This window comes from Talpa europaea, assembly GCF_964194135.1.
Source record: "Talpa europaea genome assembly, chromosome: 9".
Classification (NCBI taxonomy): Eukaryota; Metazoa; Chordata; class Mammalia; order Eulipotyphla; family Talpidae; genus Talpa; species Talpa europaea.
The window spans coordinates 36,873,971-36,898,939 of record NC_140076.1 but is presented as its reverse complement, the minus strand read 5'-3'; the positions used below and the strand labels follow the sequence as shown (position 1 = coordinate 36,898,939).

The window sequence follows — 24,969 nt, the reverse complement described above, 5'->3', positions numbered from 1 at the left end:
CATATTTTTTGTGTCTTCACATGCCTCATAGGTTTTGTGTTGAAAGCTAGTCTAGAATATTATAATATGCTAACTCTGGGAAGTCATTTTCTTTCTCCTTGCTAGGGTTTGTTGTCACTGCTTGAATATAGGTGGTAGTGATTTATTTGTTTAGTGACTTTTCTAAATTAATTTTTGTGAAGTCTGTAATATTTATTGTATGTGATCACCAAATTCTTCTAAATGCATGGAATTGAAAGAAATAAATTTCATCTTTGCAACTGGGCTCTGTGTATATATTTAAGAGCATACCTTCAATGCTTAGCTAGGCCATTTACAACTCTGCCTTAGTTTGCACTTCCTACCTTCATGCACTTTGAAAATCAGTCAGAGTTGTGAGCTTAGTATTTTCTCATATCTGTTTAGCATGTATCTAACCCTGTGCTAGACATTCTACACTGCTTGGTGTAGTCCCTGGTAAATATGGGTCTTCTTCAAAATTCTTGTTCTCCAAAGCATTTCACTCCTAAATCATTCCTGTTGGGCTTATTGGTGGGATTATTGTTTGCCCAAATTTACATATATTGCCCCACATTGAAGTAAGTAGCTCTTTTGCCTTTTTTTTTTTTTTTAAGATTTATTTGTTTATTCTTATAAGAACTGGGTATGAGCCAGAGGTGTAGAGGGTGAGAGGATTCACCAGAGACAGAGTGGGGAACAGAACAGGCAGATTGGCTGAAAACACTGCTGATGGGAGCAGCGGGCGAGTCAGGAGAGGTCTGCTGCGCCATGTGGGTTGCTCACTGGCTGGCCAGAGATAGAACTTGTGCTGCAGAGGCTGCAACAGCTTCATAGTGTTGTGCTTAAACCCTTGCACTGCCAGGGAGGCCTCTGAGACATCTTTTGATAAAGGAGCAGAGGTTGGTTAGACCTGGATGGAAGAAAGACATATTTAGATGATGAAAACTGCGGTCATTGAGCAGTAGAGAGATTAACATTTTAGGCTGTTGTCATCAGGGTGGAGTAATTGGAGAGAAGCAAATAGCCATCATAACAGTTGGCATATACAAGTTAGATACTGACTTTCCTCCTACTTCATAACCTGATAACTTTAGTCAAATTATTTACCCTCTTGTGGCCTCTGTTTCCTCATCTGTAAAATGGCACTATAGTTTATACCTCACAGGTTGCTATGAGGTTGATGCCTGATGTATAGTAAGAGGGCAACACATGATAGATGATATGAACACTCTCCTTGTCACTTAGATTGGAGTGTAGGACCTGTGCTAGGAAGAGGTCTTTAGAAGCCACTCTGGGGGCCTCCCTGGTAGCTCAAGGGGTTAAGATGCAACCTATGAAGCTGTGCACAGCCATTGCAGCACAAGTTCGATCCCCAGCCAGGGAGTTGCCCACATGGCAAGTCGACCTCTCCTGACTTGCCTGTTGCTCCCCTCAGCAGTGTATTTCAGTAAATCTTTCTATTCTGTAACCCATTCTGTCTCTGGTGAATCCTCTTACCTCCCACCCCTATGGCCTGTACCACAGTTCTTGTGTGCATAAATAAATAAATCTTTAGGGCCTCCTCGGTGGTACAGCCGGTTGAGCACAGCACTGTGAGGCTGTCCGCAGCCTCTGCAGCGCGGGTTCGATTCCCGGCTGGCCAGGGAGATTCCCACATGGAGCGGCAGACCTCTCCTCTCTCGCTTGCTGCTCCTCTCAGCAGTGTATTTAGGTCCTTCTGCCTGTTCTGCTTCCCGCGGTGTCTCTGGTGAATTCTCTCACCCTCCTGCGCCTCCAGCCTGTACTCCAGTGCTTTTATAAATAAATAAATCTTTAAAAAATAAAATCAAGTACTCTGCTTTAAAAAATATAAATAAATCTTTTAAAAAAAGGCCACTTTGGGCCTATGTTGACTCCTGTGTTAGGCAATGGGTTTCTGCACCTATTTTGTTTACTCCGTCTGCATGGACATGGTATAGACTCAGGCCAGAAGAGCGGGAAGGAAAAGTGATTCTAGAATCTGGAGCATGGAATCAAGAGGTCTTACCTGGCTGCATCTCTTTCATTTTACAGCCATATACAACTTCCAAGGCAGTGGAGCCCCCCAGCTCTCCCTGCAGGTTGGCGATGTGGTACGAATACAGGAGACCTGTGGAGGTGAGTCACTGGCCCATGCACCCTTTGGATTCTGAGACCCTTGGTGCACAATATTGGGACCCCTGCAGTTCATGCCCAATACCTCTAGTCCTGTCTTGGAATTTGTGTTGTTTGTTTAAATGCATTTTTCTCTTATTAGATATTAGAGTTTAATAATGCTTTGTTGTTTTAGGAATTTATGCTTATATAGCGAAGACTTAACTGGAGGGTTTGAGGTTCATTATGCTCTCCATTTGCCACAGCTATGGGACTGGTTAGGTCTGTGACACTTTCTAGAGACACTTCTTTAGTAGTATCAATGCCATTATAAGAGCAAATAAGGTTTTGAAGGGCTCAGAAAATTGTGCTCCTGCTTCTAGGAGAACTGCTATGTATAATTATGTGGTTGATGCATTGCACCTTTGTGGTTGATTGCACTCCTCAATCCTCTCATCAAACTGGGAGCAAGGCAACATCCCTTTATTCCCACAGAAGGAGTATCCCCTTGCGAAACCCAGTGCCTATTGGGCTCACCCATGATGGTGTTCACCCATGATGGTGGCGGTGATAGAGTATTTCTAAAATTTTCACAAAGGCTAATGTCTTTCAACTCATGATTCAGGCAATTTGAAGTCAATATATCATCTATATCACTGATAAAATTGATATCGGGTGCATAACTGGGGCATAAGAGCTCAATGTGTTGACCACAGTCAGGATTTCCCAGACCTCAGTGGCCCTGCTGGACCAACAGAATTCTTTTGTTGCCTGGCTCTTCCTATAATCCTTGTATGGCATGGAAGGCATAGAGTGTTTCCTGTGATTGGGCTGAACAGACATTGGAGTGGGCTGAGCACTCAGTCCCCATCCTTCTCCCTGTTAATCCCTCAGACAGGGTCCTCCACCTGCCCTGGGCTAGGAATGAGGGGTAAGCAGATGGCAGGTCTGTCAAGAAGGCCTCCTCAAGGAAAGAGTAAGAGAAATGTGGTCACCGACAGAACCAGACACCTTTTGGTGTCAGATATAGGCACTGTGCTATGTCTTTTATAGCACATTAGCTTGTTACTCCTGACAGCAACCGGCAGGACAAATTGCCTCTTCCAGTATTGTACTAGCTATATGCTACTTCAAAAGGAGTGCTACAGGTTTCGTGCAGGGGTCCACATGTACACACACACATACACATACACACATGTGCACACACATGGGCATTCCAAACCCAAACGTGTAACACACACACACAGGCACAAACACACACACAGATGCAAAACAAAAAGAAAACAAAAAAAGGTCTTTTGGGAGCAAAGGATTTGATATTTCAAAGCAACTTTCAAGGAGTCATCATGGGGAAAGTGAGAACTTTGTTCACTTTCCTTACACTTTTTTTATGCTTTAGTATTATTGTTATTTGGGTGGGCAGGGTCCATATGAGGGGATGTCATGTGCTTTTCAGTATCCAGGCCCCTAAAGTTTCCCTGTCTGGCCTTATTAAATACTTTCACACACAGAGTGAATGAAACTGGAAGTGCCCCCTTTCCACAGTGCACATCTCTTGTGCAAATCTAGTTCTACCTGGTGACAGATGAGCAAATGGTGGGGAAGGGGCAGAGAGTTCACTGAATGCAATGAATGAAAATAAAAATGTCGGGACAATTTTCTTTCATGTCTCTGTGTGCTAGTAAATGCAAGGTCTGAAAAACAGGCAGGGGACCTCTGGTTTACAGATAGGAACCTAGAATTAGGGATGAGACATGACTCTCCTGGAGTCACACAGAGAGCCAAGGATTGTTTTCTCACCCCACACCTGGAGACCTTCTTTCTCTTCATCTCAAGCCAGCAAAGACAATGCAAAAACCTTGGGAATTATTTTTTGTGTCCTGTCTTTCACAATCCAGAGCAATATCTTCATCTTCTTTTCATGCAATTTCTCTGGAGAGAGTTTAAAGGCAATAAACTGACCAGTCACGTTGCGGGTAGTCTTGCTATCCTTATCTGGTCTAGCGCTGCAGTTTCAGAAAGGCTGCCTTAGCACATTCAAGCCACATTTACTTGTCTTTGGGATTACTGTCCTTTCTTCTAACTTCTTGGGTTCTGGTTTTTGGTTTTTAGTTCTACTTTATTAGTTTTATTTTATGTATCCTTGCAATAAGTATACAAAATACCTTCTTAGAAAGAGCTGGCACACGAATTTGATTCATGATTACCAGGTTCATGAATACTTTGAAAATATAATGTTCAAAAGTCTGTTAGATGGTTCTAGATAGCTGGGGAATTGGTATGTGGATTATTAAGATTTTTTGTTCTCACAAAGGATCTCTAGAGATTTATTTCTAAAAGTACCTTGTCCAGTGTCATGCACATAGTAAGTGCACAATCAGGGCAGCCTGAACTTGAATCTAGGAGTCAGCATCTGGGTGCAGGAGGTAAGAGACTGCAGATTCCTCACTCAGGAGTGAATCTAAGTTCTGGGAACCAGGAAACCTTCTAGGTTACATTCAAGGACATTGTCATTTACTAGGTGTATGAACTGTGCCAGTCATTTAACCTCTCTGCCTCAAGCAGAGCACTCCTGTATAAAATGGGTGAATATAGTTCCTATATTTACATGGTTGTTATGAAGATTAAAAAGGCTTCATAGAGGAAGAGTGCTTATTTATTCCAGGTTTATTTAAAACCTGAGATTATTTCTTTCCAATTTCTTTTCCTTTCTTTCTATTTTCTCTCTCTCCTTCCTCTCTACTTTCTGTATCTCTGATAGGAGCTATTGTGGGCTCCTGTTCCTCTAGAACTTCCTTTAGGATCAAGACCTCAAGCTGTTTCATGATGGTGAGGGGTGGCCTTGCATTTCAGATTGTTTGTTTTGGGGTCTTGCATGTATGTCTGTTGAGAACAAATTTCAACAACAAGCTGTCAGTCCAGTAATGAGGGTTTGCTAATGAGGCTCCCAGGACAGACGCATTTTTATTTACAAAAATGACAAATGCCTTCACTTGGCTGTGCTTGAATAATTTCAGAGGCCAGTGGACTCATTATGGTCATCAACACTTGCTACACTGAGGCTAGTTTTGTCAGAGGATTGTGTGTGATTTGAATATCTCTTAATTGAATCACTTTTGATATTCCTGCAATAAAGAATCTTTTCAAATTCCCACCATCCTTTTACTCATCCCTAAACTTGTTATTTCATAATGATTAACTTTTGCAAATCACATTTTAGACACCATTTGATGCTTCAGAACTGTTATTATTTTAGGATATTTTCCCAAATCCTCAGCTGTTTTATGTCCCTCAGACAGAGTTCGAAAATATGCAGTGAAACACAGGACCCAGGTAGGTAATAGAAATGAGTCAAGGGCTGGGTAGAGGCTGGTTGAGTGTAGGCATCTGTCTGATGGGACTGGTTCCCTTTAGCACTAAGAAACTATAGTCACAGGTGGTGGTAGGGTGTTGGCCACCATTGCTGGGACATCTGCTTTTTCAAACAAAGGAAACTTACATTTTATGTGAATTTTTTTTTTTTGAGATGTTGACAATCACTTCAATAGATTATAAGGGATCTAGTCTGATCTGTAATTAAGGTCTAAAATAACTCTCTGTTGTTTCTTTGCAAGTTATAAACAAACAAACAGATGGAACAACAACAAACCAGGAACACACTTGTCAGAATAGATAAACAACTCATTTTTTTTGTTTTCTCTTTGCAGACTGGTATAGGGGGTACCTCATAAAACACAAAATGTTACAGGTAAGGTCCATTTGCTTTACTAGGGATCACTGGATGTCTTTACATGGCACTTATCTTCCATCATTGCTTCTCAACAAATGGATCTTCCCTCAAAGTGTCCTGTGCTTTTCCACCTTTACTCCTTGTCCTATATGTGCCTGCCAGTGCCTTTCACTCATTCATTAAGGCTGATCTCTAGAACTGTCTTCTACCAGAAACTTTTCTCAACATATCAGTCACACATGACTGCTCCCTGCTGTAGTCCCTATGGAATTGCACATTTACCATGTGAAAATTTTTATCCACTGCCTTCCTTTAAAGGTATTTGAGGTCTTAATCATTTCCTCACTTATAAATCCAATCTGACATAGAAAAGACAGGTCCAGTCTCTCCTCTCAGTGTTTTACTTGTTCCATCCCCACATTATACCTTCATCTCCATGAGAGATTTGCTCATCTCCTGATCACTCATGGTGACTAGTCCAGGGACTGATTGGATGTTCCCAGTGTGCCTGTTGGTTGAATTTATGAAGGCATTTCCAAGTAATTGATATACTTCTCTTCTTAAGCAAGCCTTTTTTATGGAGCAGAGAAATAATAAATGCTTCCTCCTTTTTTCCCTTGAGATGTCTGTGTAACACCCTGACATGCTGTGTTTGGGAAGCATGAGCCTACTCAGCTTTCTGATGCACAATAAAGTAATCCAGGGAATAACAGGTCCTAAGTTTAGATAGCTCATGGGCAGTCAGGGGCACTATTGCTTCACGAGCTGACCTTAGAGCTGTGACTATGAAAGTGACTGCTTTCCAGAAATTGGGCAGAAAAGGGGAGCAGCAGAGTGCTGTCTTTCAAGTGCTCCCTTGTTGCCCCTCTTGTTGAATGAATATGAGTTGGAGTATACCCCAGAATGCAAAGCTATTGTGAGATATCTAGGAATTGATGGAGAACTGAATGGAAACTATACCTAAGTGAGTGGATCCATGATCCACCTTCTGCTTTATCTGATTCTGGGATCATTCCTTTAAATTTTGAAGGTTTTGCACTCAGTAGTTTTTGACAAATAATGAGGACCGGGGGTCAGTTATTTCAGAATGACATTTTATCACTTTATTTATTATTCTATTCTATCTTATCCTATTTCCAACAGGGGATTTTTCCTAAATCTTTCATCCACATCAAGGAAGTGACAATTGAGAAAAGAAGGTATTTGCCGTTTCTTGCCAGACTTGACCCTCCAGTGGCTCACGGATGTCTCTGTCCTGTTTACTTTGAAAACCCGACTTGGCAGATGTGAAGGATGCTCATTTGACCCATCTTCATACCCATGTTTATTTGTGTGTCTCCTTCTCTCACTCTAAGGGAGATCTAATCCAAATTGATTCGTGTTCAGATCTGATTCTGAGGATGTATTAACAGGTTTGGAGAATCGAACTTTTCTCTGGCACCTGCCTTTGAACTGTATTTAAGTAGTTTAGTCCTGAATAATGAGCACAGAGGCCCCACCCTAGTGAGGAAGGAAATTAAGGAGGAAGTCCCTTCATTTGCATCGTGTAATTGGTGAGGGTACTGGAGGCAGTTCAGTCTCAAGCCAACAAAGCCCCTCTCAGCAGCTGCAGTTTAATGCAAATCTGCCCACATTTTATCTTGTTAGCACCTGGATCTCAATTTCACACAATTTTCTCTCCCACCTTAAATAGAAATATTGAGAACATTATCCCTGCAGAAATTCCTCTGGCACAAGAAGTGGCAACAACACTTTGGGAATGGGGGAGCATCTGGAAACAGCTCTATGTGGTAAGATTTCAAAACGTGATACTTGGGACAGAAGCTTCTTGCAGTCTTCAGTTGGGTTCAGGCTTGGAATTTAGTCTTGAGCAGCACAGGTCAAGGTGGCTTTGGTGACAGAGTAGAACATGTTATTTATGAGAATATCAAGGCCCAGGGAGGTTATGTGACTTTCTTGAAGCCACACAGTGAATTAGTGACACAACCCCAATAAAGAGTTGGTTTTACAAAATTTGGCCAACTTGAATATGTGTAAAAATTACCTTGAAAGATAATTAAAAAATAAAGCTTCCTTCAGAGGGGCTCACTAATCCATATTAGTGAGGATTTGATTTGGTGGTTTGCTGATAACACCTTGAGAAATACTGTTCTCATGTATTAATTAAATAATGAATATTGTCCTCAGATCTATGAGGAGGCTTTGACCCTGGAAAAATAAAAGTGCATTTTGCATGTGTTTTCCCTGTATTGAAGCAAGTATAATTTTAAATCCTCTTTTGATGCTTCTAAAGTTCCTAATGAAAGCAATTAGCTAAGAAAACCATTAAACTGAGAGTAAAAATATCAACCAAGATTTCCTGCACACTTGCTATAGCACTTGTTGGTGTACACAGCCATTCTAGACTCACCTGTAGATCATGAATTTTGACTGCAATATAGAAACATTTCTAAATAAAATGGTAAGTGGAACATCTAATTCTACAAATTTCTCAAAAGGTGTTAAGAAAGTTTAGGGACAAATTGTAGCCTAAGTGTTCATTTACCCTAATACCCTTTTAATAAAATCACATCACATTACAATGGAAGCTTGACATTTTCCCTTAAGGGATCTTTGAATGCAAGTCATCATGCTCTTTTCTATGGTAAAGAGATCCTTCAACTTCCTACATTCCAGTATCACCTTTATCATTCTTGTCACATCTACATAACACCTGTGAAATATTGACTTAATAGCTTGTCTCCCTTTGGAGTAAACTTAAGTAATTTACATAAGGAATTTTGTTGCATACAGTGTCATTCCAACAGTTCTCTAATTCTCCAATACCAACCCGATGCGGCACAAGTCAATTTTAATACAGACTACCTACAGTTAGTGTCAGAATCCATAGGGTTAAGGGTTCAGTCCTACAATATTGTTCTCATTTTAAGTTCTGGGTTCTGAACTATCCATACTTCTATCTAAAAGTGGTACAAATTCCATCCCACCTCCACCTCAGTTTTTATAACTCCCTAGAAAAACTCACAAGAAACACTATACTTACAACAATTACAGTTTTATTATAAAAGATGCAACTCAGAAACAATCTAATGGAAGAGATACATAGAAGATACTGGTGGGGGTGGGGCCACAAGCTTCTGTACCTTTTGTGTTCATACCACCTTCTCAGAACATCCAAGTGACTATTTGGGAAGTTACTTGAACTTTGTTGTTCAAGAGTTTTTAATCCATATTTTATTCCATAGTCTTGATTAATTAAAGTACTAGCCATTGGCAAATGAATTCAATATCTAAATCATCTCCCCCTGAGGTTGGGTGTAGAGGATATGAGGAGAGTGGGCTTTAAAAATCCAGTCCCTGAAGTTCTCAAAGTCCCTGACCAAAAGCCACATCATTAGTATAAACTCAGGTTTGGTCAGAAGAACCTCATTATAATAAGAAAAGGAACTTTAATCACTCGGGAAATTCCAAGAGTTTTAGGAGCTCTATGACCAGAAGCAGGGACAAATATATCTATTTTTCATTATTCTGTAAATGGTTCCCAAATGGAAAACCGAAACTACTTGGCCCAATTAGCAGAACTTAATCAAATTAATATAGTGAAAGTAAGACACTGTTATTAAATTCTTGCTATAGTACCTGTCAAAAGCACTGAGCCAGAGACTGTCTCAAAAAGGGTGAAAGACATATTACCATGAAACTACAACATTCTTTTTCCATTGAAGAGAGGAGTGGAAGGACAGAAAAGAATCACAACATAGGTCCATAGCATTTGATCCTGTGTCTGTGTCCTTCTAGAGCAACACTGCCCTAGAAATAGGCCTCACTACCAGTTAAATGAAAGGTGAGAAGCTTTTAAGGAATTGAGTTCTGGAACCCGCATGTGACCAATGTTCATGGCATTCCTGCTTAGCAAGTATCTTTTCAGATAGCAGTCTGTAACCAAGGAGTGATTGAGGTTATTACTTTTGCTTTTGGAACCTCCTGTGGCACAGAGGGAGGAAACATGTCAATGCTATGATCAACTCCCAATCCCTTTGTAGCTGGAGAGAAAGCCAGGCCATGATCCCTGAGAATGCCCTCCTGACTTTGGCACAGTTTGCCAAATAGATGTCCAAGTACCATGGGCAGAGGCAATTGAAGATTCTTTCCTGTCTCCTAGGCAAGCAAAAAGGAGCGCTTCCTCCAGGTGCAGTCCATGATGTATGACCTGATGGAGTGGCGGTCGCAGCTCCTCTCAGGAACTCTGCCCAAGGATGAGCTGAAGGAACTGAAGCAGAAAGTCACATCCAAGATTGACTATGGCAACAAGTAACCACTCTTTCCTTCTAAAAGATCCCTTCTTCTCCTACCCTCCCCCTTCCTTCTTTTCCTCCCAGGAAGACTAGTTTCATTTTTAGTTGTGAGTTTTCACTTTCAATTTAGGAGAATGCTGTTACCAAAGACCATGTTTGTGTGCCTTCACTTTCCCCTTCATGGGATCATGAACATACTAATGGAGAGAGTGCCTGCTTCTACAGTGGTTATTACCAGGCTTAGAGATTTAAGACACTCATTTAACCTGCTTCCAAGGGCCTGCAGAGCACAGTCATGCTGGTTCACTTCAGCTTAGTTGTCATTTTATTCCTGCATTTACAAAACTCTCCTGTAAGTCCCACTGTGAGACCTAATGTCACTACTCCCACCCTAAATTATCCAAGCCACATGCCATCAATGAACTCATGTGAACAGCTACAAAAGCATTTCCTCAAAAGGGAGGAAGCAGAAATTGGTTGGAGTTTGAATGCTGTGAAATTAAGGAGACTATGAAAGCATCTCTGAAGCAGGACAACCCACTGGTAACAGTAGTAATGACAACAACTTTATAACTAACAATCCGTACTTGTGTATGAAGCTTGATGCTAAGTGTTTTACATGCATTGTCTCATCTAATTCTTCTAACAACTCTATGGGACATGTAGCTTTATTATCCTCATTTTTCTCAGATGAAGAAACTGAAAAGAGGTTAAATGACTTGTCCAGAGTCACTACTAGTGACACAGCTGGTAAATAGCAGAACCAGAATTTAAACTCAAGTAGTCTAGCTCCAGAGCCAGGGGTCGTGTACCATGCTACTTGGAAAGCATTTGAGAACTGTAAAGGCCTCCCCTCCCTCCTGGTGGTTGAATGCCTTCCAAACATTTTACTCCTTTATTTAGTCAGTCTAACAACTGACATATACTGAGCACTTGTGATTCTCATTATTTCCTGCTAGATGTTGAAGCTGTAGAAATAAGTCTTTGTCCACTAAGGAACTGCAGTCCAGTTAGGAGTGAACTACAAGTAAGCATTTGTTAAATTCTGTGGTAAGTTTGATGGCTTAGGAAGCAAGAATACTCTTAATTTGATTTAGAGAAGTAAGTCAAAGGTGTTTTCCTGAAAAAAAAGTGACTCCAAGCTGAATTTTGAAAAATAAAGTAAGAAAAGCAGGTTAAAAAAATAGATAAAAGAGAGGGGATAGTTGGAGTGCATGACAGTGCATGGCGTGTGCAAGAACCTGCAAAGTGGGTCAGAAAGCTCAAACAGGGGCTTAAGAAGAAGTTGAAAGAGCCCATTACTGGGAATACAAAGAAATTTTCCCAGTAGCTAGACTTTCTTTTTCTTGTCATATGTACTTAGAAGAGGACCCTAAGAGGAAAGTATATGGGTCAACTTCTAGTTGCTTCCCATCCTTGGAGCAGTTTCTCTACTGGTTCCCCTGTTGGCTAGCTCATCCTGATATGGTTATAATGCACATCATCTAGAAGTGGATGAATTTGCTACACAGCTTTTGTCACCATGGTGGAGGTACGGGGGACACTAACAGCTGAGCATGATTTTTACTACAATGGCATCTTTGACCTTTAGCTGTTCCTTATTAGGGCTCTTAAGAATAAGGACCAAGGAAGCCTTCCTTGATTTCCCCCCTCCCATTTCTGGTTGGGTGAAGTGCTTTTACAGGCCCTAAGCACCCAGAAGGTAATCACAGAGGCCCTTACTGGGCCTGTCTCCCCTGCTTGCTGGGAGCTTCTCTAAGACAGTGACCCTCTAATTCATTTATATGTGATGGGAACAGGGTCTGCACACAGCAAAAGCTTTGTGAGTAATCACAGAATGAGTGGAGGAACATAGCAATGGGAGAGAGAGAGGAAAGAGAGCTCTCCCCAAATAAGACTTACTCTGCGGCATCGCCCAGACCCAAACTTGTGCTTTCAGTTTCAGTCCATTTCCTTCTGGAAAGTGAGAGACTGAGGACCTGAGCTAAGGACTCTGGCTTCTTGCCTCCTTCCCCGAATACTTCAGGTGAAAGTGAGAGAGATTTGGTCTCCTTAAATTAACACTGACCTCGTGTCTTGGCGGCTCAGAGCTCTGATGTGGGGTGGGCTGCTCCTGAAAGCCAGAATACTGACCTATGCGCCAGGTGTCAGTGAGTCTCAGGCTTTGGGGCCAGGGAGGCACTTCAGTACGTCAGTGCTGGAGGACTGGGAAGAACTGTTCTATTTCATCTCATTTACTCTCACCCTTCATGCAGACATCAATCTTTTATGGAGCACCAGATAGGCCCCTTTATATACCTTCTATATTTACAACATACACCTTCTATATTTAGCAACAAAAAGCAAACAGTGAGAGCTAATAATGACTTATTGACTGCTACTATCTGCCAGGCACTGTTTTAAGTCCTTTTCATTTATTAACTCAGTATAGTTTCATGACAACTGTGTAAGTTAGGTCATGATCATCCCTATTTCTCAAGTGAGAAAACTGAGGCACACAGAATGCTTAGGTCATTTTGCCCAAGATGCTCTGGAATATGCACCGAACAGTTCCAGATTTCAAGTATTTAACTATTGTGCTCTCTTTCCTTCTTAGGACTGTGTAGATTACTAAGGGGGGTAGAGAGAAGTAAACAGACTAGAATAGGAAGCCGTGCATTTCACGAAGAGAAAGCATGAATGAATGCCCTGAGTTTAACAAGACTGGCATTATTAGGTGAAAAAAATCAGAGCAGGAGAGAGAAAAAGAGGTTAGGGTGGGCGAGAGAGAGAGAGAGAATATGAAATTGGGAATTGCTGAACATAGACAAAAAAAAAAAAATGCAGACTGATTGGAATCTTGTCACCTACATGCCAAGTGAAGAAGTTTAATTTGTCCAGAGCGTGATGGGGATCCTCAACAGGAGCCATTATTGTGTTCTTTTCCTTAAAATAATTTATTTGAAAAGATGTATATAGTGGAACTTTCCCACTGTCCTCATCTTAGGTTCATTTATCACTTTCTTGAATAGGAAAGAGCAGTAGGGCTACCTCCAGAGAAAAATGTCAATACGAGTGCTTCAAAATAAATGACCTGCAGCTTCTCCTGAACTTGGGTTGTGGGAGTCTCCTCAGTTCTGCCCTGTGATTACTAAAACGCGCAAATTTCCAAGTGAGACTAGTAATGTATGAGCTCTTAAATATCCAAGGAGTGAAGAATCCCCAGTGACTCTTCCAAACCCTCAGAGTTGGACTCCGCAGAAAATGTTTTATTCATACAACCAAATCCACTTTGATACATTTTGAAGGGAAAGAGCTGGAGCTCTTGGCATTAAATTATGTAACACCTATGATCCATCTTTCCTGAGGTCACATGAGCCTCTGCTCAGCATTAGTTGAAAGTATTTATTCCTGTAGCATCTCCCCATGGGCCACATAGCTGTGCAACATTGAGTCATATCTAGTTGGAAGTTAATTTCTTAATGAATGTGGACAAACAGGTGAACCTTGGCTCCCCATTGATTACATTTGAATGAAATGAGTAATGTGCCTCTCAATCTGATTTTCAATAAGAGATTAAAAACTTGGTTTCCTTCATTTGTTCTGACAACCCCTGTTGGCCACCTCAAAGACTCCATTAGCCACCTCTCTCTACCTTTTTTCATGGATAGCTGAAGTCTTCCATCTCAATATCAAATGCAAAACCAGCTTTAAGTACAGGCCTCTGCAAACCTACCCCATTCCCCAGCCAACTCTGCTCCTGAATGTCCCCTATTTAGAAACTATGCCATGGAGGTTAAGAGTGCGAACTAGTAAGTTCTTGTTACTTTTAGCTATCAATAGTTACGTCAACTTGAGTAAATTATTTCCCGTATCCTCATTATTTTCTTCATTGTAAACAAGGGAATAGTAATAGTACCTCCTCATAGGCTTGTTATAAGGGTTGAATGAATATATGTGAGACATTAACTGTATGTGAGCTTATCACACATGTTGTGTGTATGCTGTTATCAGTATCAATGGTGCCACTCAGAATGGCAGAGTGAGTTGAAACAAATCACTGCCAAAGAGGGAAGAGCAATCAATGTATCTGAGATTTCCAGTCTCTGCTATTATCAGATTGTCATTGAATAACTAACATAGGAATAACTTATCTGATATTATATTATGTTATATTTTTATATTTGCTACATTATATTAGTATTAAGCAAGTTGAGATAAACGTATGCTTCCTTTAACTCCTGTACTCTCCCAGGTCCCAAGGCTCTGCCTGTTTTCATAGGTGTGCCCATATTGGTAGTTTGGTGCTTTTAGCCAGATTTTTCTTGTTCATTGTTAATTGTGTACATGCATACAGGTGACATATCTGGCGCTTTTTTTTAAACATAAAACACACTGTATGGAGGCTTCCCTGGTGGTCTAGGGGTTAAATCTCAGCACTGTCATTGCCACGGCCTGAGTTCTATCCCTAGCCAGGGAGCTTATCCAAATATGGTGCACCAAACCTTTCCTGTCTTGCCACTGCTCCCCTCAGCAGTGTATTTCAGTATATCTAGCACAGAGTGCTCCTCACTCTGTCTCTGATGAGTCCTCTCATCCCTCATACCTCTAGTCTACACTCCAGTTCTATGCAAAAATAAATTAAAAAAAATTAAAAAAAACACTGTATGCATCTTTCCATATTTAATATTTTTCACTGGGACACATCATTGAACACATTAAAATGATATCATTTAAAAATGATAAATCATTAAAAATCTTCTACATGGAATTCCATTGCAGACCAATTTATCTAGCCCTACCCCTCTGGGTAGAGACTTTTTTCACAACATTTTGCTGAAGTGTTGTGAAGTACTGAAGCAAACGATACTTCAAAAAAACACATCCTTGTTAAAGTGTGGAGTATTTCAATATCACAGGAAATACACTTTCAAAATTTTTAATATGCACTGCCACAATTACCTCCCAAAGAGACTGAACTATACCAATGTGACTCACAGCTGAATGTGAGGCTATCAGTGTGGAGCTGCTCTGTGGGCCTCTATGATCCATAGAAATCAGGTAAGCTTTCAAGTAAAAAATACTTGCCAATATCCAAATGATTCCACAACCCTGATTTATCCTCCCCTCCTGTTTTTGCTTTTCAGAATCCTTGAACTTGATCTGATTGTCAGAGATGAAGATGGGAATATCTTGGACCCTGATAATACCAGTGTCATCAGCTTATTCCATGCACACGAAGAAGCTACTGATAAAATCACAGAGCGTATCAAGGAAGAAATGGTGAGCTTAGTGAAATAGACTTTGTCCAAGCAAAGCAGGCATTTAACACATCATAAACTAGAGATAATGGGCTAATTAGCCAGACTGTATATTATTCAAGGGTACATCTGTCCTGTGACCTGGGATGATTATTAACCACATGCATTTTACTGCATTTTTTTTTTTTGTGCTCAGATTGGTAATTCATTCAGCAGCCATCTCACAGGTAGTTTAATGGTAGGCAAATTTCTCACTCTCACAGAGCTTTTATTTGCCAGAGGGGAGGAGAGAAGAAAGCCACTCAAAAAGTAAGCAAATAAAAGGACAAATTAATTCCAGATGGTGGTAACCTTACTTAAAGGCAATAAACTCAAGTTATCTGAATCAGAATGAAGTGGGGGCTATTTTAAAAGGCACCATCAAGAAAGGCTTTGCTCATGAGTGACATGGGGACAAGGTATTCAAGGCAGAGAAAATAGCAAGTGCGAAGACCCTGAGGAAGGTCTGAGTTCTGATTGTTCAAGGTATAGAGAGGCCAGTATGGAGATACAATGGTAAACAGTGGGAAGGGCAGTGATTAAGAGAGTGCTTCAAAATAAATGGTAGATAGCAGGAACCAGCTCTCATAATGCTTGCAGGGTCATGGAAAAGAGTTAAGATGTTATTCCCAGTGTGGTGAGGAGGCAATGAAAGAGTTTAAGAAAGGGTTAACATAATCTGACTTATAATTTAAAAATCATTTTATCCACCATGTATTAATTGAAAGTAACTTTATTTTTAATTTAGGTGTAGTTAATTTGTCAAAATTCATTTTAAACTTTCCATTTACAGTTCACTTACAAATTAATGAAGTTTATTAATATTTAGTGTGTTAGGTAAACTATGCCATAATATACACCATAGACACAGAATGATTCCATCATCCTAAATGCTTTTTTCCTGTGCCTTTGTAGTCAATCTCTTTCCCCAACCCCAAGCCCCAGGTAACCCCTAATTTTCTTTCTATGACTACAATTTGCCTTTCCTAGAATTTTATATAATAATACAAATTTAGTTTTTTTTCTGTTTGACTTCTTTCACTCAGCATGGTGTTTTTGAGGTTCATGTTATGTATAGTAATGTTTTTCCCTTTTCATTGTTGAATTGATATACCATTAAGTTGTTGGATATTTGATTTTTTTCCAGTATTGTTAAGATTCTATTAAGGTTATTTGCATACATATCTTTTGTGGACAAATATTCTCATTCTTTTTGGGTAACACCTAGCAAAAGAATTGCTGGAGCATGTAAGTTGTATGTTCAACTTTTTAAGGTGTTGCCATTCTATTTCCATAAATGATTGTATAATTTTGCGTTCCCATCAGCAATATGTGAGAGTTATGGTTGCTCTGTATTCTTTTCAACACTTGGTATTGTCAGTCTTTTAACTTTTGTCATTCTAGTCATTGTGTAATGGTAGCTCATTATGGTTTTAATTTACATTTCCCAGAATGACTAGTGATGTTGAGCTTACTGGTCATAGTCTTTTGTACCTTCTTTTGTGAAATGTCTGCTTAAATATTTTGCCTGTTTTTTATTTTATTTTTTTAAGTTTTTTTTTAAAATTTATTATCTTTATTTATACAAGAGCCGGGGTACAGTCCAGATGCACGGGGGGGGGGGGGTGTAATGGGGGAGGGTGAGAGGATTCACCAGAGACAGAGAAGGGAACAGAACAGGCAGACTGGCGAAATACACTGCTTAGGGGAGCAGCAAGCATGGCAGAAGAGGTCTGCTCACCATGTGGGTTGCTCCAAGGCCGGTGGGGATCAAACCGGCACTGTGGAGGCTGTGGACAGCTTCACAGCGCTGCGCTCAACTGCCTGCACAATCATTGAGGCCCCAATATTTTGCCTGTTTTAATTGGATTGATTTTCTTATCATTGAATTATAAGACTGTATATTTTGAATAAAAATTCTTTATCAGCTAAATGTTTTAAATATATATTTTCTTCCAGTCTGTGCCTGGAGTTTTCATTTTTTTAAAAGTGTCTTTCAAAAAGCAAAAATTTTTAGTTTTGATGAAATTCATTTAAGGGCTTTTTAAATAGTCGGTGACTCTTGTGGCATTTACTTCATAAGAAAGGCTAGGTCCATGGTGGTAGTTCTGCAGATGGAAAAATCAGGGTCAAGAATGTCAAGGTGATTTCTGTAAGGCTCAGATTGCAAAAACTTTGGTGGTAGAGTTGAGTGTAATGCCAGAATCTTTGAAACTTAGATGACTCCCAATATCCTGGAAAATCTTTATGTTGTCCTTAGTGGTCCTGGGCTAATCTTCTTCATCTTCCTATATTCTTTTCACCTCTTAGTACAAAGACCAGGCAGATTATGGAACATATTCCCGAATCTCCACATCTCCCACCCACAGTCTCTATGTCTTCGTGAGGAATTTTGTGTGCAGAATTGGGGAAGACTCTGAACTCTTCATGTCTCTTTATGATCCCAACAAGCAAAATGTCATAAGGTAGGTGTGTTCAGTATTGCCAGGACCCCTCTATTTGTGGGAGGTTGGAGTTGGCAGTGTACATAGCATCTTTTCTTTTCATCATTACTTGTAGAGAGATTCCCACCTAGAAGAGAAACTGAGGCTGACTGAGAATATGCAATAACTTTTAGGGTTTGGAGTCAGGTGGAAGTATTACTATCACATTTTTTCCACAGTGGGGTTATGGTTAAAGGTTTTATAAATAGGTTGTGATTACTGGAAAACAACTAGAAATAACAAAATTCAGACAGTAGCACTGGATAGAATAAAAATGCCTACTTAAAAGTATAAGTTAAGAAATGAATAGTGAAAACTCCATAACCTCTGTGACAGCAAGGGGTGAATGTGGGCTCTGAAATCTGCCTGAGTTGACATCTTGGTGAATTCTGCCTATACTGAAGGAGTAGTAGCTGATGTTCTCCTAGGTTGGCTATTATGATTAAATGAGATAATATACAGAACCTAGTGAATAGTGGTGTTTCAGCAAATAATGATTCTTCTGAAGACATCTATGAAAATGTGGAGCTGTCCACCCAGGAAGACAGAGTTGATTTCATATAATCATCATTTCTTGGTGCCATTTAGGGTACAAGATGAGGCTCAGGGAGGTTAAGTGACTTGCCCAATGTTGCATACATTTATAAATTATAGAGCTGAGATTATTACCCAGGTCCATCTGATTCTAAAGATGAGTTGGTTCCCCATTTTAGACTGTCATCAAAGATAGAGTTGTGTCACGTATCCTGAGTGGCTCTCACCAGAGATTCAGCACTGTTGTGGTGGAAAGCTCTTCTTACAATGAACCTAAATCCCTAGTATTAAGAAGGCAGCCCTATCTATCTGGCTAGGACTCCATATTCCTACTCCCTTAGAAATGGTCTGCATGTCATGGGCCCCTTTCTCTCCCCTTCCATCTGCTCCCAAGGCACTCCTGGTAAAGATCCTGAGAGTACTCATGGGACTTTGCTGTCTCTCCAAAAACAGAAGGACTCTTCATGGCTGAAAACAAGGATGCCTGGCTTATGGGCCCATCTAAGTGATGGTTGTCCTGAACCTGCTCTGGGGAAGGATGCTATGGATCAGTGATGTTTCTTATGGATCATCACTGGAAGCTGTGTTCCCTGATGTGTCCTGATGTTCCCTGTGTGCTTGATGGGGCATGCCTATTTGTTGTGATGCCTCTGAGGTATCAGGGATGCATGGAATTTCTTAGGTGATTGAAGGATGCAGAGTAGTACTGAAATAGGGGAGACCAAACAGAGCAGAAGACAAACAAAGAAGTACAGGAGAGGAACAGAGAACTTGGAAGCACTCCCTATGTCTGACAGATTAGCTGCTCTTCCCAGAAGAACCTTATCTTCTCCCCTACCAGCCTGCCTTAGGTGGAGAAGACATACAATAAACCATAGACAAGAAGAGGCATCTTCAGTGGTGCCCAGATGTCAACAGGGTGGGTTTTGGCTGGATTAACCTTTCAACATTGGGATAAATCATGGTCCAAATCCAGTGGTCCCTGAAAAGATTTGGCTTGTGAAATTCAAAGTAAATTATTGTTGGACAAAAAGAAGCAACTCAAGCATCAGCATCAGACCACCAGTGGCAAAGCTAATTTCCAAAAAGAACCTGAGGGAGATTGGAATGGTTCCCTCCTTCACTTGAGTAGGAGGCCATGTGGAGAGGAGTCATATGGAGGGGGGTCTCACCTGTCTTACTGTCATGTGGGCCTTTGAATTTAGCACTCAGGTCTTCCTGAGCAAGGATGAATGGGGCCAGTTCAGCTCTCTAAATTGCTTTTCTTATTTGTGATTGTATTTGTACTAAAGAAAATTATAGATGGCTGCTGTTCGACCTAGCAGGCTGGTACTTTATGAGGTTTGCAACAATACTTGGGAATACCCAAGTATTTTGTTATGATAATTCAAAAATTACTAATTGGAAGTAATTACAAATAATATTTGGGGGATGGAGGCTTCCTGGTATGTTTGCCACAAATTCTATTAAAATTGTTCTATCTTACTAAAAAAAAGGAAGAAAGAAAGATACATGTAATTTTATTGAGTTGTAATCATTGGTTAATCCTGAGCTATGTGGTTTTTTTTTTTTTTTGGATCAGTTCCATTTCCCCCTTGAACTTTGCTCACACTATTCCCATTAATCTTCTAGGGGTGACTGGAATGAGAGGAACAAGATGTCAGAAAGAACAGATGTCTGAAAATAAGACAAATCCTTTTAACTTGCCAAATTCTCATTATGCCCCATAGGATTGACTTGGGTTTTGCTCTTTGTTTTGTATTTTTCCTAATCCAAGATAATGGCATTGACTTACATTTACCTTTGTGTTCCTGACTGGCATGGAAAATCTAGTGACTCACCTCAGCAAACAGTATTAAACTTCTGAGTTAGAGAAGTGTTAAAATTCTCCATGACCAGCATGCACCCCACAGGTGGTGCTGACTGGCTGTGTGAAGGTGTGAGATGAACATACATGAACATACATCAGAACCATGTGACTCCACTTCATAAAACCCTCAAATTTGCTTTCCATTATTCTTAGGATCAAGTCAGAATTTTCAAATGGCCTATCAGACCTACAAATTGTGGTCAACCTCTCTAATTTTTCTGTTAACACTTTCCTCTTGAATTTTTGTTTTTATTTACATCAAGCTTCATCCTGCCTCATGGTCTTTGCTTGCTTGTAGGCTGTGCCTGAAACATTTCCCTTTCCACTCTGTTTTCCAAACCAACATTATTTACATGTCATCCTCACCAAAGACTTCCCTGAATAGACCATACCCTTTTAATATGTATTGTCACAATGTTCTGAACTTTAATAGCATACTTCATATAAAAGTTGTTACAGCCATATTTAAATAGTTATTTAAGTGTATCTCAGATATGGCTAATGCCTTCTATGTTCTAGTCAAGGAAATAGTCCTACATCCAACAGATAATTTAAATAATTCAAATATTTACTAGCTCTTGAAAGGGGAGTAGAATAGCAACAGTGAGTACATACCTTTTTTTAATTGAAGTATAATTAACATAAGGCATTTGATTAGTTTCAAATGTAAATGTATAAGAGTTCACATTTGCATATATTCAGGAATGATCACCATGAGTCTGGTTAACATCTGTCACCACACATAGTTACAAAAAATTGTTTAATTGTAATGAAAATTTTAAAGATCTACTCTTAGTAACTTTCAAATACACAATACTGGAGATTATAATCTTTATTACTTATCTATTTTATAACTGAAACTTTTTACCTTTTGATCTACTTCATGCATTTTACCCATCTTTTACCCTGCCTCTGTATGATTTATTTTACTTAGCATAATGACCCCAAGGTCCATCTATATGTGTGCAAATGAAAAGATTTTTCTTTTTTATGACTAAATAATATCCCATCATATATAATTGAATATAAAAATATATATTACATTTTCTTTGTCCATTTAGCCATTGAAGAAAACTTAGGTAAATTCTATGTCTTGGCTATTGTAAATAATACTTCAATGAACATGGAGGTGTGTGCATTTTTTCAAATGAGTGTTTTATTTTGTATATACACCCACAGTGGAATTGCTGGATCATATTATAGTTCTATTTTAAATTTGTTGAAGAACCTCCATCTTGTTTTCCATAGTGGTTGCGTGAGTTTTCAATCCCACCAAAAATACATAGTGTTTCCATTTTTCCACTTCCTTGCCAGCACTTGTTATTTCTTGTCTTTTTGATGATAACGTGTGTAACAGACATGAGAAGATATCTCATCTGTGGTTTGGATTTGCTTTATCTGATGGTTAATGTTGAGTATCTTTTGTGAATACATTTTTAGTGTCTAGAAAATCAAACTAAAATTTCCACCACTATTAATATCTCCTACAAAGATGTTGCTGCTCTTCATAAATATAAGACAGCAGGGGCAGAATTGGCTCAGTAAATGGGGGAGGAAAAGAGGTTGTAAATACATGTATATTAGTAAATCTTTGTTTCTACTTGTCTCACATCTATCTCCCGATGGGGCAGTGACTTCTGGGAGGGAGGGACTACGCCTGCCTCAAATGCTACTTTGTCCTCAGTGACCCTCTGGTGTCAGGCACATAATAGATGGTTAGTGAATATTCTTACTCATGTTAAGCTCCTGGCAATAACAAATTGCCCCTCCTCTTCCAACAGTGAGAACTACCTGGTACGATGGGGCAGCAAGGGCTTCCCAAAGGAGATCGAGATGCTTAACAACCTGAAGGTGGTCTTCACGGTGGGTGCACACTATCTTCTTTACCTTGTTCCATACTCACAAGTATATTATCTTAGAAATGAGATGGGTCAGTTGATGAGCAAGCATGGGGTCAGTGCTTAGCCATGTTCTGGGCTTTCTGCAGAGCAGAAAGAAGACTGTATGCTCTGGGGAAGTTGTTGGGAAGATGGATTTCCTCCTTCCCATTCTCTTTATCATTCATGTACACACAGAGAACACATGCAGAGCACTATATAAACAAGCACAAACTTCTTTGAGCCATAATATCTAGGTGAATTCAGATATTTCTGGTAATTGATGATTAACCTGAGTTCCTTTCTTTGTTTCAGAGCTTGTAGAAATCTTTCTAAAATATAGCAGGAAAAAAAAAAAAAACCTTCCTAGAATATTGGCTGTTTTGGTAAATTGGATGTTCTGAATATAAATGAGTCATAAATGGCTAAAGATCTTATTGGGCTCTAGAATCCTCTTTCCTAATACCAGTATTCACTGGGCAGGACATATGTAGAAATGTTGAAATCAATTGTTATTTGGATGATTTATTTCTGACCGTGAAACTGAATTTTTAGCCCTGGAAAAGGAAACAGTGGGAAGAAGGAAATAAGGTTATCTTTTCTTTTGTCCTGTTTCCATGAGGGTGTGTTAAGAGTGTGATCTTAACACACCTAAGGATATTGGTTTTTCTGTAAGTTTCTTTGGGGAGCACCTCATTTAGGTTTTTTCACTGCATTGCCTGTGTTATCATTGGAAATTACAGAGGTGGAGTCAGGGTGGATTTAGGCATTGACCACACCAATGAGCTTGATTCAGGAGTGACCGACATGCTGGATTAACCTACCTTGCTCTACAATAATTTTCTAGTCACAGCCCATTAAATGCAATGTCTTATGTTATGTCACAATTAGATTGGAATGCAACTGATTTATTCTGCTTGTTATTGTCTGAAAACAGGCCAGAGGCATAGAGTAAAATCATTGGTCTTAATTGCTTAGGAAAAGTTTTCTTGGTATATACTGATGTGCCTCAATACTGTTTATCTATTATTAGTTAGAAGAAGAATCTATTTATTTTCCTGATAAATAGGAGAGGCCCATGGGGCTTCCTGATTAAACCAGGAGACAGATGTTTCATGAGAGGGAGAGGGACAGGGAATCAATCAGTGGTTCATTTTGCAGAGAACCAATTTGTGATGTAAACATGTGGGAAAGGACATTGGTAAATTTGTGTCACTCAATATTAATGGCAATGTGATTCTGCCTTCATGGAATGCTGTCTGTGCCACTACCCTTTCCATAGCAAGTGAACTTGAGATCCTTGGCTTTCTGGTTCAATAGGCTGACACTTCCCTCTCTTGAAATGATGGGAGTCTTCATTTTGGGACAAGGAAGGTCATGGTACACTAGTTTCCTTTATTGATTCAAGAGCTATCCAATGAATACCCACTGTTTCTAAGTTCTGAGCTAGGTTCTGGGGTTGCAGAAGTGATTTATTTGAAAGGTCCCTATTATTTGGTGTGATGAGAGGAATTCAGATAATAAGCCAATGAGTAAATAAACAAGAGAAATGTTAGAAGGCAATCCATTCAATGCATATTATTAGAACAGTATGAAAAGATGAGTTTTGACTGAGAGTTAACTTTCATTTGAACATTGAGGTGACATTTAACTTAGAGAGGAGGTACTACTTGGCAGGATCTGCCTTACTGGCCTTATTTCTCTTGCTCTGGATTTTAGCTCATTCTGTTCCCACCAATGGGGAGCGAGCTGGAGGGGCTGGCACGTGTATCTTGTTGATGGTGGACGTCCCTTCTGTTTGTTTTATAAGCATTCACCCTCTTTGTTGCTATAAGAAGAGAGCAGCATCTGCCTCAAGGTATCCTATGATTTTTCTCAATTGTGGGTTGCTACTAACACAAATGAAGGAATACTGAAATGATAAAAGGAATTTTGAAACTGAAAACTTTTGAAACAACAAAAAGCAGGTGTAGGGTAAGGAAAAAATGTCAGGCTTTTCTGCCCTCCCGCCATCAGGATAGATGATGGATCCTTGAGTGCATGCCTGATGGTGGACACCTGGAATAGGGTGTGGCTTATGTAGATAGGATTCACCTGGGCTAAGACTGGGCTTTTAAGGGCAGTGTCACAGGGATGCCAGTAGAAGCCGAAAGAGAAGCCAAGAGCGAAAGGAAGCCGAGAGAAGGAGAAACAGAGAGAACGCCAGAGAGAGCCCTGATAGAGTGAAGATTTGCTGGGGGCTGGGAGGACTGCCAGCCTCCCGGCCCCCCAGCACCCCTGACTGCCATATGCCTGGTAAATCGTAATAAAAGACCAGCAAAAACCACCGAGGACTCTGACTCCTCCTTTACCGGTTCTGCTGGATCAGAAAAGCTGCACTGTGGCCATTCCTGACCTTAGAGCAGGTATCCTCTGATTTTTGAAAGTTCTCGTTTTGCCACTTAACTTTTATGAAAGGCCTACATTATACACTGTTTTTGATAACAAAAAAAAATCCAGAGAGAACCATTTCTTTTACAACAAAAGGTATACAGTGCGACTAGCATCCAACATTAGTTTTGTAGCATTTCTAGAAGCAGCAGCACCCTGAACAGTAGGAGTGACTCCAAGCTCCTTCCCTAGGGACAGCTTTATACAAGCTGTATATTTTTAATACCATTCCTGCTTTTACTGTAGGTTAGTATGATTTTAGATTTTGTATGTAATATAGTATGATTTAGTAGGCTACATTTTTGAGCTTGGAACTCTTTAACAATTTTTCCATATAGATTAAATGGCAGTTCTTCACT

General features: G+C 39.9%; 1 protein-coding gene across 1 annotated transcript in view; it reads left to right on the top strand.

Annotated features, from left to right (window-relative positions):
* The window catches only part of DOCK2 (dedicator of cytokinesis 2), a gene marked incomplete at both ends in the record, with an annotated part of 397,682 nt that overhangs the window by 15,543 nt on the left and 357,170 nt on the right, over window positions 1–24,969 (top strand). Inside the window, 8 exons of the mRNA XM_084243050.1 lie at window positions 2,053–2,136; window positions 5,820–5,860; window positions 6,986–7,041; window positions 7,536–7,632; window positions 10,005–10,153; window positions 15,264–15,399; window positions 17,727–17,881; window positions 22,085–22,166. Of these exons, the coding sequence (XP_084099176.1) occupies window positions 2,053–2,136; window positions 5,820–5,860; window positions 6,986–7,041; window positions 7,536–7,632; window positions 10,005–10,153; window positions 15,264–15,399; window positions 17,727–17,881; window positions 22,085–22,166 (800 nt within the window). The remainder of the gene's footprint in view (window positions 1–2,052; window positions 2,137–5,819; window positions 5,861–6,985; window positions 7,042–7,535; window positions 7,633–10,004; window positions 10,154–15,263; window positions 15,400–17,726; window positions 17,882–22,084; window positions 22,167–24,969) is intronic.